The sequence below is a fragment of the Chelonoidis abingdonii genome, chromosome 2 (genome assembly GCF_003597395.2).
Source record: "Chelonoidis abingdonii isolate Lonesome George chromosome 2, CheloAbing_2.0, whole genome shotgun sequence".
Classification (NCBI taxonomy): Eukaryota; Metazoa; Chordata; order Testudines; family Testudinidae; genus Chelonoidis; species Chelonoidis abingdonii.
Window position 1 is genome coordinate 6,042,954 of NC_133770.1, and position 17,595 is coordinate 6,060,548.

Consider the following 17,595-nt stretch of genomic DNA (forward strand, 5'->3'; position numbering starts at 1 on the left):
TTCCGCAACTTCGAGCGCTTACGGGGACTCACCGTATACTGTCTTTCACAAGAGACAAGGTACATTGCGGACCTCATCGGCGTTCCTCCCTAGGTTCAGAGTGTCGGACCTTCCATACCACACAGGACATCTTCCTCCCTGGTCTTCTGCTTTCTGACAGCCTCACTTTCTCGACGGATGCAGCACTTAACACTCCTTAGATGTCCGTAGGGCACTCACTTTTTATTATCGAGTGGACAATGCCCTTCCGGAAAATCCCCCCAGCTGTTCGTGGCAGTCGCTGGAAGGATATGAAAGGTCTACCAGTCTCTCCAGAGGTCTCCTTCTTGGGTAACGTGTGCATACGCACATGCTCTGACCTGGCTCTGTCCCTTTTGGCCATCTCCCTGCGCATTTCTCCAGAGCTCAGGCTTCATCAAGCCACTTTCCTGGCCCCACGTGCCTATCCAGGAGATATGTCGCGCAGCCGAAACCTGATCATTGGTCCACACCTTTGCTTCGCACTATGCTCTGGTCCAACAGTCTACCAGGGATTTGATGCAGCCTTTGGCGCGGCGCGTTCTGCAATGCTGCCCTACCTCACCCGACCCATCCACCTACGTAAGGCTTCGGGAATCACCTAACTGGAAGATGATATGAGCAATCACTCGCGAAGAAAAGACGGTTACTCACCTTTGTAGCTGTTGTTCTTCGAGATGTGTGCGTCATACCCATCCAAACCCACCCTCCTTCCCCAACTGTCGAGTAGCCGGCAAGAAGGAACTGAAGGGTGGCTGGGGTATGTATCCGGTGCCACTCCAGGGGGCGCCCAGCCGACCCGGCAAGTGTTGCTAGGGTAAAAAGTCTTCCAACGAACATGCACGCGGCGTGTGCACACCTAACTGGAATGGATATGAGCAACACATCTCGAAGAACAACAGTTACAAAGGTGAGTAACCATCTTTTCAAAACAATACAAGCTATGAAAGTGAGATCTTGGAAGAGTATTACTGTTTTCATAATGTAATAAAAATACTGGAATGATAAATTATTATTAATAGTGTGTAATAAGCATGTCATAAAAACAAATTTCCAAGATCACAGCTTTTATAATTTATATTCAGGTAAAGGAGAAAATCTCTGGAAATACTCATTTTTAGAAGGGGGTTCGTGAGACTTGACATTTTAGTGAAAGGGGTTCACAGGTTATTAAAGTTTGGGAACCACTGGATTACGTGTTAGCATTTCCACCTTGATCAGTGCTAGGCAATCCAGGTTTGAGACTTTAATGCTTGAAAACATAGCAGCCCAAATCGCAAAGCAGGTTTCCTTTCTTCACTATGTCCAGTGAGGCTGTTGGCTTGTCGGCATGGCATAAGAAATCCCAGATCCTAAAATATCTATCTTGAGAAACACCTCCAAGCTTTGTGCCAGCAGCTGAGATGTGGAATAGCTGCTTGTATTTTCCTGGAGTGTGCTGATTGAACCACAATTGTGTAACGTGAAAGGTATGATCATGCACAGTTGATGCACCTTTTCCTGGAAAAGCCTACTGGGCGGATGTGCCGAAACTGTTTGTTACGAGAGGGTCAGCTAAACTGTTCAGTCCCGGTTTCACAAACATAGTTCTGTGGCTCAGGAAGGCACTTAAGCGTATGCTTAAGCACCCTTTCTACATAGGAATTCTTTCCTGGTAAATATTCTAGCTGTTAGCCCTCTAGAGCCAATGCACTTACTGAAGAGTGAATTGGATCCTGTACTGGCTTCTGCATAATCCATTGTACTTCACTTCCATTCTGATTGCAGGGGCGTGATTAGAGACAGAAGGTGGGTGAGGTAATGGGTGTGTCTTCATGTACGGCAGTGCAGCTGCACCTGTGCTACTGCACTGCTGTAGCCCTTTTGTTAAGGCGCTACTAACCCGATGGGAGAGCTGCTCCCATCAGAGTAGCTAATCCACCTCCCTGACAAACAGTGGCTATGTCAATGGGAGAAGCTCTCCTGTTGACATAGCGCTCTCTACATGGGGGGGCTGTGTCGGTATAACTGCGTTGCTCAGGGGTGTGGATTTTTCACATCCCTGAGCAACAGTTATACCAATATAATTCTGTAGTGTAGACCTGGCCAGTAGCTTTTATTGGACCAGCTTCTGTTGATGGAAGAGACAGAAAACTTTCAAGTTACACACAGCTCTTCAAGTCTAGGGGCTTGTCTACATTTAAAATGCTACAGCAGCACAGGTACACCATTGTAGCGCTTCAGTGTAGACGTTACATACACCAAAGGAAGGGGTTCTTCCGTTGGCATAGGTAAGCCACTTCCCCAAGTGGCCTAGTGCTAAGGGAATCGACGCTTGGCAATCAATGCATCAGCAATCGATTTAGCAGGTCTGGTGAAGACCCACTAAATTGACCACAGATTGCTCTCCCATTGACTCCTGTACTCCACTGGATAGAGAGGAGCAAGGGGAGTTGACTACATAGTGTAGTGTGGATCCCGCAGTAAGAAGATCTAAGCTATGTTCACTTGAGTTATGCCATTCATGTAACTCAAATTGCATAGCTTAGATCGACTTTTCCCTTTAGTGTAGACAAGGCCTACATGGAGACTTAGGTCAGCTTAACAGTGCTGCTCAGAGAGTGTGGATTTTCACACGTCTGACATAGTAAATCCAACCTAATTTTCTAGTATAGACTAGATTACCTGGGAAAGGTAATCAGTGTCACAGCTAAATACAAGGTGAAACAGATTAAGTATAGGAGTTAATGCATTGCAAGGGACCACTCAAAATTAACTGGGCTATTAACATCTCTGCAGTCATAAGACAAAGAAGTGTTAGTGGGTTACAGATTGTTGTAAGGAGACATAAAACCAGTATCCTTATTGAGTCCATGATTTTTAGTGTCTAGCAAAGTAATGACTGTAGGCTCCCAGGCTTATCTTTTGAAGATGTTGTGCGGGTTTCCTTTGAGGACGAGGACTGAGAGGTCATGTACAGAGTGATCATTTTGTGAAAAGTGCTTGCCCACAGATGATAGCATGTTTTTGTCTTTTATAACTTTTTCATTTTCAAGAGCATAATGATTGTCTGGTTTTACCTTCATAGCTGTTGTGTTGCATTTGATACGCTGTTCTGAGGTACACCACATGTTGTGATAGGTATATGTGGATCTTGAAAGGTGTGCTGTTGGGAGGGTGATGGCATTGATCATCTTAGCAGTAGAGATATGTCTGTGGGTTTTGCATCTGTTACATCAGGGTCTAGCGCTGCAGTGCCAACTTTGAGAGATCAAAAATCATGAGATTGGCCCAACAATCATGACATTTAAAAAAAAAGAAAAAGATTATATCATGTTTTTAGGTTAGTTCCTTGATTTTTTTGAACTCCACCTGCCCATCCCCAGGGTGTGTGCATGGGACAATTATTGTTCACTCTCCCACAGATATTGGATAAGGTGATTTTGGCCCCTGCTGCAGGAGATATCACCCCCACTTCTGCCCAATTAATCCTGTCCCCGTAGTTCCCCCATCAGTTCTGTTCCTATCCAACCCCCCTCAGTTCAGTCCTCCAGCTGCTCTCATCTGCCTGTCAGTTCAGCACCTCCCCAGCACCTCCCACCGTTCCCAGAACTCATCCCATCTGCTCAGAATCCACCATCAATACAGCCCCCGACCTCATCAGCATTCACCCTGGTCACTTCAGCCCCCTGCAGTCCCCAGGCCATAATCCAGCTCTCCCAACCTCTGCTCCTCACAGGGTTCTTTGCCCTCCCCAGGCCTCGGAACTGCAGTAGGGTCCCCGCTCCCACTTCCCAGACTGGCAGGGGAGCCATCATTCCTGAGGTGAACCTGACAGCAGGAACCCTTGCGACACCCGGGTCTGACAGGATTTCCAAGTAAAATTAGCCTCACTTCCTGAACTCTCAAATGTCAGGATGTTTTTTTTCTGTTTGTTTTTTTGTTTTTTCAGCTGTGAATCCTGACATTTGAAAGTTTTATCACAAGATCATGAGTGAGGCTTAATTTTACTCAGAAATCACGTCTCTTGCGATCCGGTCTCGAAAGTTGGCATATCTGGTGCTGCTTTGAGTTGGTGTATCCTGGTCTGCGAGGAGCTTGCATCTGATGATGATGAGCTCTCGAATGAGCTCACCTAGGGTGTTTTTGTCTTTGTTAGCATTTTCTATCACCCACGTGCAAAAACTTTTCACAAAATGATCGCACCATATCTGACCTCTCCCACCAACCTGCCCATCTTCAAGAGCTTCCCCCACCAACATAGCTGCCACCGCTCATTGGGGGTGGGTTAATTATGTCGACGAGAGAGCTCTCTTCCGTCTGCCTAGAGCGGCTACGTGAAAGATCTGTCTTGGTAGTGCAGCTGTGCCAGTGTAAGGGCTTGGCTACACTTGCAGATGTAGAGCGCTGGGACTTAAACCAGCCTTTGGAGACCACAGCAGGGAAAACGCTGCCCTGTGTTTACACTGTCAGTTGCAAGTGCACTGCCAGGGCCACATTAGCAGCTCTCACAGCACCACAAAGAGCAGGGTGTTGTGGTAGCTATCCTAGTATGCAGGTGCTGCAACGTGCTTTTCAAATGGTGTGTGTGTGTGTGGAGTATGACAGGGAGTGTGTTGTGTGTTTGTGGGGGCAGAGACAGTGTGTTTTGGGGGCTGAGTGTGTGTCAGCATGCTGTCTTGTAAGTTCAGACAGCAGCAGACCCCACACACACCAGCAGCATTCCACACTAATGGTTTTCTTTGTCCTGGAGCAGATAAGCATCCTGCTGTCAGAAATGGAGCTTTGAAAGGGGATATTCCCACGCCTGCAGCAGAGTTCAAAACAATGGCCACTTGACTTCAGGGGATCATGGGATGTTTTGGGGGGCCAATCATAGTGCAGTAATGCAACACGTCATCCATACTGACGCCCAGGTGTTGAGCTAGGGTGCAGCAAGCCTTTTTTTTTTCTTGGAGGTGGATTACCAGGAGCGCTCCAGCTGCAGAGTCCAGGCGCTCTACGTGCCTTGCCAGTGTGGACTTCTCAGGAGCTAGGGCACCCGGGGCTGCTTTAATGAGCTCTAACTTGCGAGTGTAGCCAAGCCCTAAGATTTCTGGTGTGGACAGGGCTTACCTTCTTTTGTCCTATGACTGCAGAGGTGTTAATGGGCCACTTCATTTTGAATGGTCCCTTGCAACAGAGTTAACTCCTAGGCTTCCCAATCTGTTCCACATTGTATTTAGCTGTGACACTCTGATTGCCTTTCTCAGACTTGAAGAAGAGCTCTGCTTAGCTCGAACACTTGTCTTGGCCTGGTCGATCACATCATATCTGACCTCTCCTGCTGACATAGCTACCACTACTCGTTGGGAATGGATCAATTACGCTGAAAGGAGAGTTCTGTCCTGTCCCCGTAGGGCTAGTCTACACTGGCAACGTTAAAATGCTCTAAAAAACCCACCTCCACGAGGGGCGTAGTGCGGCTCCCGGCGCTGGTGCGCTAGCTACACTGGCCCGTTACAGCACTGAAACTTGCTGCACTTGGGGGGAGAGTGTGTGTGTGTGTGTTTTCACACACCTGGGCGAGAAAGTTGCAGTGCTGTAACATACCAGTGTAGACAAGCCCTTAGAGTGGCTACATGAGAGCTTGCAGCTGCGTCACTGTGAGCTATCTTGTGTAAACATGGCCTTAAGAGGCACAACGAAAATGACCTAATTCAGGTCAGAGTTGGTTTACCATTAGAAAAGGCATCCTTTCATTTTTATTTCAGTACATCTCCAACTCTGTATATTTATAGTAAACAGGAAAGATGGCAACTTTAGATCCTGCTGGCTTAAATCCTCTGCTGACATACTTGGATTGCTGACACAGAGTGACTGTAGCACTTGGTATGGTTGTATAAACTGAACAAATTTGATATATAAGTTATTGAGAGGAAATAAAATAGGGGCCCACCGCAATGCCATGTTTTAGAACTATATGTGCACTTTAAGAGATCTGGACCTTTTTGTTCTGTTTACAAAGTTGTGGGACTTACGTGATCCTTCCCACCCCACAGTTATATCAGCAGTAGTCTCAATGTCCAGCTGAAAATCTGATTGTTTGTCTGGCTTGCTTTGCAGGAGGTGTATCGAATCCCGAAGAAGAGTCAAGCAGAAAAGGAAAGTAGTGGTATGTGGTTAAGGACTCTTTCAAGTAGCAGCTGAAACTAATTTCCTCCAGAGAGGATTCGTTTTCCTTGTGTCTAAAGTTGAATGCTTATCAGAGAGGCTGCGCGCGCGCACACACACACTTTTTTTATTATATGTATTGCAGTGGAGCCTAAGGAATCCCTTGTGGTTGATGCTGTACGTACACATTGTTCAAGACAGTTTCTGCCCTAAACCGTTTACAGTCAAGGTAGACAGTACAGGCGAATTTTGGGAGAAAGGAAGTATTGCTATTTTCATTTTAAGATGGGGAACTGCAGTACAGAGTAAAGGACTTGCTCAAAGTCACTTAGTCTATGGTAGAGCTAAGAATTTAACCCCCATCTCCTGAATCCCAGCCCAGTGTCTTAACATGAGGTCACTGTTCCTCTCTACAGCTAATACATAATCCGATCACAGTAAGGAAATTCAGAGTGGGATGTACAGAGGCTTATCGGTACATGGACAGAGGGGGCTTTAAACTCAGAGGCTTCTCTCTGTGACTACTGGTATTGGACTCCATACAGTGCATCTCTCGTTAACCGAATATCTTCCTTTTGTGGGTCCCCACCTTCAGGTGTTGTATGTAACAGGTCTTAAGTCATGTTTGCTGAACCAGCTTAAAACCGCTTTTCAGCAGACCAATGTGAGTGGACCTAAAAAGTGTTTAAACCAACTTTGAGACTGGTACCATAGCCTGGGTAAAAGGCAATATTAGAACATTGTTTCCAAGCTCAGTTTACTTATCAGTAGCTCTTTTGTACCTGGGTCCAAGGATCTCCATGCATACTGGAGTTTGATATAAACATGAAACAGAAGCAGTTTGTACTCCTGGGCTGCAATTCTGTTCTGTCTCACCAGGTCACTGATTTGTAACTTTAGCTCAGACTGTGTGTTTGCACCTTTTACTCACTGTTTCATGAGGAGAGGGGGAACTCAAAACTGGTGTGTAGTGCTTGCCACTTTTTATCTATGCACAGCCCCACAAGAACAAAATCAATTAAAACAAGATGTTAAATTACATCTAGTGCTACGTGACATGGGGGCATTTGTGGAAAGTAACTTATATGCTCTAGGCACTTTATGTTGCCCATTTGCAGGGACTTAAGGGCCTGTTTTTTATTTATTTATTTATTTTCCTGATGTAAAAAAAATTGGAGCTAAAGAGGTTGTTCTCAAGCACTGCAGAAAGAGTGACTCTGCTGCTCTTCACAAACAGCAATTCATGCTAGTTTTACGTTGATTGGGTGACCTTTGACAAATTAATTGAATTGTGCTAGTGACAGAAAATACTCTGCTGCACCCTGAAGAATTAATGGCATTCTTGAGATGCGTTGGATATATTAGACATTTGCACAACCCAAGTCCTTGCAAATTTTCAGCTTTGCAATGATTCAGATATGAGCACTCAAGGAATTAGCTATTAATACAGTACAGCACCATGGTATGTTATATGTGCACTCATACTGTGACAATACATTCACTTCAGAGTTCTCTTGTGGTATAATGCTGTGGCTTTCAGAAGTAGGCCATTTTTTAAAATCAAGCTCCTCTCTTGGAACATCTTCACTTCTCTTTCCCCTTTCTATGCCTTTCCATTTGGCAGCCGTACAGGTGACATTAATATTAAGACACTATTAATGAGATTAAAAAAAAATAGGATACTGTTAAAGAAATATAAATAAATAAATTTTAAATAAATTTAAATAAATAAATAAAAATAAATTTAAATAAAGAAATTCTCTTAATGTGATAGGTGTAACTGATTATGAAATCTGCAGCTTGTATCCATGCCGTTTGTTCATAGCTCAGAGAGAAGTTGTGGGCTAGGTGTAGAAATTATCAGATGGGCTTCAGTAGTCTTAAATTCTGATTCTATAAAATTATTTCTTCTTCACAGCTTGTAGGAGGCTCTTATTTTATGGGCCAAATGTCCCTGTTTCCTGCTGTCCTTCCTCTCCAGGTCACTTGGCAGTTCTTTCCTTCTGCATGTTTGGTGCCTCTGTAATTTTGATTGTGCTTAATTCCTCTTTCACCGCCCACCCCCCAAAAACCCACCCTTGACTAAGACAGGAATCAGGATATAAGTAAATGTTGGGGTTTGGGGGCAGTTGGTCTGAAAAAATCTCTGACCATTATGAAAAGCTTCCTAGACTGTGCTTACAGTTAGCTGAAGGCATCACTCCTGGCAGACTGACAGGTGCTTCATCAGTGTGACACTGTTTTGCAGACAGACAGCGTATGCTGTGGAGATCACTATTGAAGAATCACTGATAACAGTGCAAAATATCATGACCTGTCTCACTGCAAGTGTCTTATAATTAATGTGACAGTTCCTTGATAGGTATAGTAACTTGTCAGTGCTGCAAATTTGGGGTGCACAGATCAATTATGAAAAATGACAGTAGTGTAAAAGATAGTGCCAAAAAGTTGAAGGAATATATTGTGTTGTGTCAACATGTCTAAACATTGATTAGGACCTGTTTCTTGTTTTAAAGGGTTTTACGGAAGCAATTATGTTCAAACTGTATGTGAAAGAGTCCGTAGTGTCAAAATGTGTCCCTACTGATTGATACAAAGTCACACTCCACCAGTGCACTTCGTCACCTGGGCTGATTATCTGGAGACAAAATTCAAGTTTTACCACACACACTACGTGATTCCCCTTGTTAAAAACTCCTAGAGTTCTAGGCCAGATGCTTTTCAAGTCTAATAAAATATGTAATCAATGTTGAAGACTATGCTCATGCCAAGTTTTTTATATCCAAACTTTTCAAGTGCAAAAATGGATCTAATAACCTATATTAAGGTCTGAAGACCTCATTTTTCACTCTGATTAAATTTTTTTCAAATTCAGTTGGAGGAGGAGGGGGGAATTCCCATGGGGTCTAAGAATAAGCATGATAAATTTCAGTCTGTTACGTAATGTCCCAGGAAAGAGAGAAGTCACTAAAAATAGAGTGTTAAAAAGAAAGTATTGTCTCAGCCATAACTACAGTGTAGTGCTAATAGGGGGCATCATTTGAGTGATTGGGCCAGAAAATACATATACTACAACAGCAGCAAAGATGAAAGGAGAAACCTACTGAAATGTAAAGACTACTTCCTTTTATCCATCTTGCTTAACAGGAGACCGGGGGAGGGATGCAGTTGGTCATAGGGACCAAACTGCTACCCCAAAGAATCCAAGCCAGAGCAGAGAGAGAGACCCTGAGAGGCAGAGCCAGAGTAAAGAGAAGAAGAAACGGAGAGAGTCATTGTCCCCACCATCTTCGGCCTATGAGCGAGGAACCAAGAGACCGGATGACAGGCAAGTTGTCTTACTGTACCATTTCCATCAAGGATGCTCATGCTGAGGGTTCTGATGATCCCATGTCAGTCCAGCAGAGGAAAGTTGAATTTATTTAGCCTTTTCAAACTAAAGTTGCCAAAGTTGATTTTTTGTGACCTTCTGAAAATAAATAAGAAAAAGGAAATTTTCTATTAAATGAATATGCTTTGTGGTTATTGATAATGGACATGGAAGCAAGTCTTTCATTTCTAGATGACTGCTTCAAATGTAGTCCACTTCAGCTAGGGTAGCTTGGAGTTGTGTAGCTACAACTGAGAAGAGCTGAACAGACCATTGCAAATACCCTTAGCACCTCCCATCAACTTCTCGGTTCTGCCTGGGAATGAATTATGCTGGTGGTGTTTTGGTGATGGAAGCCATATCCAGTTCTCATTCAGAAATGACCGTGAAAGTGGGAGAGTTTAGAAGGGAAGTCAGAGGGTACCAACCTGGACTCTGAAGACTTCCCCTTAGCCTATCCAGGAGATACTCTATTTAATTTTAAATTACTTTGCACTAGGACCTGCCTGCACACTGCAGATAATAAAAGTGCAAAGCCAAAAAAGAAATAACTTCCCTGGATACGTAGAAAATCCTCAAAAGCACCTTTTTATATATAAAAAATTGAAATTATCCAGTGGCTATCCAACAAAAAATAATCCAAGGAAATGCATCATCAGGCAGTTATTTCTCTCCCGTTACCCTTCCTTCCCCTTTCTCCACAAACAGTTTCATCAGGCTCCATTTGCTCAGGTAAAGTGACTTTTAGAAACCTATAGAAACAATTAAAATGGCGCCACATGATGATGGTTCTTCCTGAGCATTCTGGCCGTCTCCCCTGCTCAGTTTCTTCACAGCTTAGCTTTGCCAGCACGTGAGAGGTTAGTGAAGTGCTGCTATTTCCGTCTTGTATACTACTTATATATCACTTCTTGTCTTTCCAGATGATTATCTAAAGAACTTTAATTAACCCTTTAAAAATATCCTATGAGGTAGGTAAGCAGTATCTTCATATTACATATAGGCAAACTTTAAATAAGAGGTTAGAGATGCCCTCACCTTGAAATCTAATTAATTTTTTTAATTAGTTTCAAGTAGCTTCAGTTACTACACCTGTCCCTGAGACCCTTTGCACATTTTTGTGTTTTTTTTAAATCAAACTATCTATTTTAAAAATACTTTCTGTGAAGCATCCAGACAAAGGGGAGAACTGGCTAATTACCTATAGGAAACAGTGAAATTGACAATGCACAAAAACAATTCAGAAGTGATTTCATTTGGTTTGTATTACATTAGCAGCAAGAGGCTCTAACCAAGATCCGGGGGTCCATTGTGTTAGGTGCAGTACATACACAGAGTAAGAGAGAGTCCCTGTCTAAATAGATAAGATGGACAAAGGTTGGGAGGAAAGAGGTAGTGTCCTCATTTTTCAGATGGGAAACTAAGAGAAAGAGAGTTTGTGACTTGGCCAAGATCACCCAGGAAGTCTGACAGAACTAGGTATTGGACTCAGATCTGCTGAGTGAGCTTCAACCCCCAGTCCAAGAGAGACTTGTCACAGACCATGCAGGAAGGTAGGATTAGAATTTGAGAACCTTCTGGCTCCTAGTCCTATGGTACAACCACTTCTGTGTGCCTGCCATTAAACTGCTTACAACGTTAAAGTCAGAATACGTGCACGTTTTCGTTATTCTGATGTCATTAATATAACTCGATGGAAGTAAATGGAGTAGTGGACAATAAGAGGAGAAACTGACATACAGAAAGTTGATTGGAAACAGTGTGGGAACCTACTGAAATTTAATCGTTATGGTCCACATTTAATGTAATATAATCCTTCTGCGGGATTAGCAAATGCCGCCGCGTAAGGAGGGAGAAAAGTCCTGTTAAATATAGCAAATGGCTAAAAGTATGTCCCAAGTATTGAGCATGAGCCATATCTGTACGTCAACAATGTCAAATCACACTACTGAATATCATTTCGTTTTCATGTGGACCCTTAAACTGCCCAGTCTAGCAACTCATGTCATCTGGATGGTTATTTTTCAAGTGCTGTATGAGAGTGTGGAATTGTGTAGAGTCTAAAGGAAATAAAATGGCCCCTGCTCAGAGAGCCAAGATACTGCATCTTTGCTGTGAGCCAATGCTGACGACTGCAGAGACGAATGTGACAACTGGTGGAGCGGGTTGGGCAAATGAAGCAGAGTGGGTTGAGCTGGTCCCAGAAAACAAGGAGTCGATAATTACGAATAAGCTATACTTAGAGATGATGATCAGTGGAGTTAGTAAACATTACATTAAGTATGTGGGATTTTTGGGGGCAAGACAGAACTCTTGTTCTGACTATCTAAAATGCAGCACACGTCCTTGTTAAAGCTAGTACCGAGCCAGTCAAGGTCTTCTATGTGGACTTGAGAAAAGCTGAGAGAGAATAATTGATTACAAAAAAGTCACATTTTTCAAATAACACAGCATTCCATTGTCCTCATGTTATTCTCTATTAAGCACGTTTGAAAGGCCAGCATAAAAACTGGAGTATAAATCCACAAAAAATATCCATTTGCAGAACAAAAACCAAACAAATGGCTGTAGGCAGAAGTAGAGATGGATGAATTACTAACATATATTAAGGGAGATAAAAAAGGCAAAAAGCACAGGAAACATGAGACAAGGTAAACTTCGTGGCAGGAAAGTTCTCTTTACAGCAAGGGGAAGATTAGAAAAACAGAAAATACTCACTAGCAAATGATTGAGCATGAGTGGTCTCTGGTGATAGAGATCAGGAAGCCCTTTCTTTGCATGTTCTTTCCAGATGCACCCTTGGTGTGTAAACAGTGACTTTGTGTAGGAGGAAAATATGCAAAATGTAGCATGGCAAAAATGAAGCTTGGAGAATGAGGAGATGACTGCCCTTAGAGGCTTCCTAATAATCATTAATCTGACCCCATCTTGTAATATGGGCCAATCAGTCCGCAGCTAGGGCACTTTGGATAGTACTTCATTCCAAAAAACTGTATGAAATCCTTATAGTGGAGGTGAGCAGAAGAGATGAAGTCAGAGCAGTGAAGAACTCCAGAGATGTTCGCAGAACACTGGAGGATTTGGAGGTATGCTGGCATGCCCTTGGCACACTTCCTTGCCCTTGCTGCTTCTCTGGAGTGGAGATTCTCCTAGAGGAGATGGGCCCTTGGATGAATGGAGGAACTATTATGACATACACTTAACGTCACGACTGAATCGCTTGCCTTTTTTTGTATTTATTCCCTTGTGTGAGTTTGCTCTTAATACAAGTTCTTTGCATAAGTACAGAAAAATACTGAATTTTTAGTTTAATTATTTAAATTGGATTCTCGCTACCAACAAGATTCATATAAACATAAATACTCACAGGTATTTGAACTGGACTGAAGAAACAAAAGGGCATCTTAACTAATGTACTTGTAGCAATATCCAGCAAACTGGATGCGTGAATAAAAAGTTGATGTATATATGAATATATTGGCTGCTTTGTAGAACCCACTATAGTTAATGCTGTAAAGCATTTTCACTTGTAACCCGTGTTTTCATGCACTCATAACTTTCAAAAGTATCCACCTTTTCATCTTTAGTTTTCCATGCTTTGTGTCTGACCTAAGCTATCTTTTTTTTAACCCCTGGAAAATCTTGTCAGCAGTTTTGTGTTTCAGGAAGAAAAATATTACTCCTATTTAAATAAATAAATAAATGGAAAAAGTCAAACCACATTTTTTTAGGCAGATCTGTGGTCCAGTAAATAGCACAACTCTAAATGGAAGTCGGTTGTTTATAATTCCATTGTTCGTAAATAACATTTGCAAATTAAGATGGAGACTAGTATTCAGAAATAATTAAAAGGTTCCAAAAGGTCTCAATGGTTGAATGTCAATTATTGAGTTATGCATACAAAGAAGTCTTAATCTTCTTGTGGCAGAAAAGTTTGAATGAGTTTCACCCTTGCGTAGCTCCAGATCAATGAATATATTTCATTCCCTTTATCAAAAAATTGAGAGCCATGAAGCATGGAAAATATCAGCCAAAACAGATATATTTTGAGAAATTTATGAGCCTATGAAAAGGCAACTATAAGGAAATATCAGTGTAATGTTATCTGCTATCATGTTGACCACTAGGAAAAGTTATAATGCAATAGATATGTTTAAATTATCCAGCACAATTTCTCTTGGGTTGCATTGCTTGAACTTGAGGGCATAAAGGCACATAAAATGTATCTTACACAGAGACGCATAATTACCTGTGTTGCTCTGCTAAAATCCTTAAATGCTCTGACAGACCCAGAGCCATGATACAGCTGTGAAGAGGGAAGTCCTCCAGGGGAATGAACATTACAGGAGTGGGAAAACAGTGACATGAGGTTCCTCAGTATTTTTAGATGCTACTCAGTGTCAACCTCTTAATTCACAATTAAGACTAGCTATTGTAAACATACAATAGTTAGGGAATTCTGAGGTTTAGGTTCCCACTGGAAATATCATTTGCCCAAACTCCTTTTGCTTATACATTATATTGCAACACGGCAGCAGCTACCCAACTGTTGTCCAAATTACTGTCGGCTCGCAAAAGACTGGCTAATCCAAGATTCTGGCTTCTTCATGTTCCAGTTGCTAAAAGCGCATTAAAAACCCTAGAAATATTCTTTTCCTAATATTTTTCCAAAAGGCCATTACTATACTGATCACAGAGATGTTATGTTAATAGGAAGAGAGGGAACCAAGTAGCTTAAGACGTGTACCATGCTATGAAAATTTTTAGGATTGCCTCAATTACTGGATAGTATGTTACATTTACCCCACATATAAGAAGTTATGTTAACGTTTGCTTATGCAAATACAGCTTGAGGGAGCCCAGAAAGGGAACATGTAAACTATAACTGTCTGCTGGTCTGAATAAATGTTCACTGGATTTTTTTTAATCTGGTGTGGTACTGGATACTTCATTTGGGGTTCTTTCAGTAGTGTGGTTTTCTTTCCTCCACCAGAAGGTTAAGTTTCAGGATTAGATCTGCCTGTGATCATATGAACAATATCTTCTTTTGCATTATTTTGAATGGGCTTTTTAGAAAAGTAAATACTGTGTGTGTGTGTGTGTGTGTGTGTGTGAGAATGTCTTGCGCACACGTGCAGAGAATGTCTGTGTATGAAATGGAGAAAATGCCCAAACCTGTTGAGTTGATTTTCTTTTGCAGTCTATTTCAGGCTATCTTTTCTTTAAAAGAATATTAAAATTCAGTCTAGAGTGAAGAAATGTGTTCCAAGGTTCAGTTTGGAGCGATAAATGTTCTGTTATGACTCCTATCTTCCCTCTCCATTTGGTTTTTAATGCATTTATTGATTGGCCTTTATCTATAAATAGCATCTGAGGGTGCCCCTATAATCGGTGTAACTCTGGGGCAGAAGTTATGAAGTGGTTCTCTTTTTCAGGTATGACACACCCGCTTCTTCTAAGAAGAAAGTACGGCTCAAGGATCGCAACAAGCTGTCCACAGAAGAACGCAGGAAGCTGTTTGAACAGGAAGTAGCTCAGCGGGAGGCTCAGAAACAGCAGCAGCAACTACAGAACCTAGGGATGACTTCCCCACTTCCATACGATTCCATGGGCTACAGCGCACCCCACCACAGCTTTCTTGGCTATCCCCCTGGCTATCCCATGCAGGCTTATGTGGATCCCAGCAATCCCAATGCTGGGAAGGTGCTACTACCCACGCCGAGCCTGGATCCCATGTGCTCTCCTGCAGCCTATGAGCATCCCCAGACTTTGGTTGGGCACACAGTCGAACCACCCATGACTACTCCTCAGCCGGTACCAGTAGTACAACATGTAGCAACAACGATGGAGGTTTCTGCTCCTCAATACGTAGCACAAAGTGACACCATGGTCCATCAGGAACCTAATGTAGCTGTCTTGCCACTGCCTGCCCCGGGTCCAGTGCAGGGGCAAAGTTATGGAGTGTGGGATTCCAGTCAGCAGACTGTAGCTGTGCAACAGCAGTACTCTCCGGCTCAGTCTCAGCCAACCATATATTACCCAGGACAGACGTGTCAGACTGTTTATGGTGTGACATCACCTTATTCTCAGACAACTCCACCAATTGTACAGGTAACTCTCTATTAGAAAATGCATAATGAACCCTTCAAACTCAGCTTGTTGATAAGCACCAGACAATGAAAGGAGTCAGATTGCTAGCTGAAAGACAAATTTTTCTACAGTTAACACTTCTAACTCTAGTATCTGATGAGTCTGGAGCATTGGGGCAGTTTAATCATGTGGGCCTGCCTTGTGGGGTCTGAGTGAAGCAGACTCTTCTAATTTATTAAGATTTTTTTTTCTTTAATGTGCACAGTGAAGAATCTCTTAGTTACTGGGACTGCGTGCTTAGCAGTTGGGGAGAGATTTTTCCTACTCTATGTATGTTTTATCTATTACTTTTTCTGTTAATGTCTGTTTTTGTGAACAGATGCTTCTGGGCAAGGGATTATACTCTTACATAGTATGTTATAGAGGGTACGTCTACACTACAGGATTATTCCTATTTTACATAAGCCAAATTTGTAAAACAGATTGTATAAAGTCGAGTGCACGTGGCCACACAAAGCACAATAATTCAGTGGTGTGCGTCCATGTACCGAGGCTAGCATCGATTTCTGGAGCGTTGCACTGTAGGTAGCTACCCCGTAGCTATCCCATAGTTCCCACAGTCACCCCCAACCATTGGAATTCTGGGTTGAGATCCCAATGCATGATGGTGCAAAAACAGTGTCGCGGGTGATTCTGGGTAAATGTCGTCACTCATTCCTTCCTCCGTAAAAGCAATGGCAGGCAATCATTTCGCGCCCTTTTTCCCTGTATTGCACTGGCAGACGCCATAGCATGGCAGCCATGGAGCCTGTTTTGCCTTTTGTCACTGTCACCATATGTGTATTGGATGCCGCTGACAGAGGCGGTACTGCAGCGCTACACAGCAGCATTCATTTGCCTTTGCAAGATAACAGAGACGGTTAGGTAGTATTCGTTGCTACACTCCAACGCTGCTGTCATGGTGCTGCCTGGCGTGCCTTCCTAGGTCGGCCAGGGGCCGCAAAGACAAAAATGGACATGACCCGGAGTGTGTTGTATTTTAAATATTGCAGTCCTGCTAGTAAATGGGAGAAGTGTACTAGAGAACCAGTGTATCAAAGAACAGAGATGCACGCCAGTCTGTGCGATCCCACACAGCAATGATGAACTGCATCGCCAATTCTATGGGATGTCGCCTGCAATCACCCCACCGGTGTGCTTTCTCTCTGCTCCCTCAATTGCTCTGGCTACCATTGCAGGGTTCCCATTTGTGGTGATAAGTAATAAGAATGCAGGAAGAGAAACACTGAAACTTCTGAGTGCAGATAAAGATGAGGGGGAGGCCAGCTCCAGCTGCTAATAAGTCCAGGCAGGTTTAAACGGTGGAGGGGAGAGGAGCGCAGCATCCCGCTGCTGTGATGTTAGGCAGTATAGATCTTCTTAGATTCATGGGGTGAAAAGGAAACGAGGGGCTGATGGAACTCAAGGCCCCATTTGCTATATGAGGACAGTTTCCAGCTTGTTCTGTACCATCTCCGGATAACCCGAAAGTTATTCCTATTTTAGACCAGGCCCCATCAACCTCACTGAGGCGGCGCCAGGATGCACTACAGGCGGATGCGAGGAACGACTATCAGTCCTTCGCACAGGTTGGGGTTACCACTGGCCCAGGGGAAGGGAGGGGATGAGGATGCCACTGTCTGTGCCCAGCACATCGCAGTAGCCAGAGCATGCAGTAGCATGGACAGTGACATTGAACAAAGTCAAAGAAACACATTTTTTTTCCCCTTTTCTTTCACGGGAGTGAAGGGGAGTAAATTGGACGAGAGTAGACCCCTGAACCACCACTGACAAGTGTTTGGTTGACCTAAAGGCATTCTGAGCTCAGCCAAGAATGCAATGCTTTTCAAGAGACTGCGGGACTTGTGGGGCTAGCCGGAGTCCTCATGTACTCCGTGCCCTCCTCCATGAGCATCAGTTGATTGCTTTGGCTTATTCCATTACAT

General features: G+C 43.2%; 1 protein-coding gene across 2 annotated transcripts in view; it reads left to right on the forward strand.

Annotated features, from left to right (window-relative positions):
• SETD2 (SET domain containing 2, histone lysine methyltransferase) overlaps positions 1-17,595 on the forward strand; it is a 152,444-nt gene that overhangs the window by 87,070 nt on the left and 47,779 nt on the right. The window contains exons 14-16 of one of the 2 annotated variants that reach the window (XM_032770627.2): positions 6,103-6,151; positions 9,298-9,478; positions 14,956-15,631. In XM_032770627.2, coding sequence (XP_032626518.1) covers positions 6,103-6,151; positions 9,298-9,478; positions 14,956-15,631 — 906 coding nt within the window. Of the gene's footprint in view, positions 1-6,102; positions 6,152-9,297; positions 9,479-14,955; positions 15,632-17,595 lie in introns of those variants that run through there. The other variant, XR_012655158.1, reaches the window with a different exon arrangement.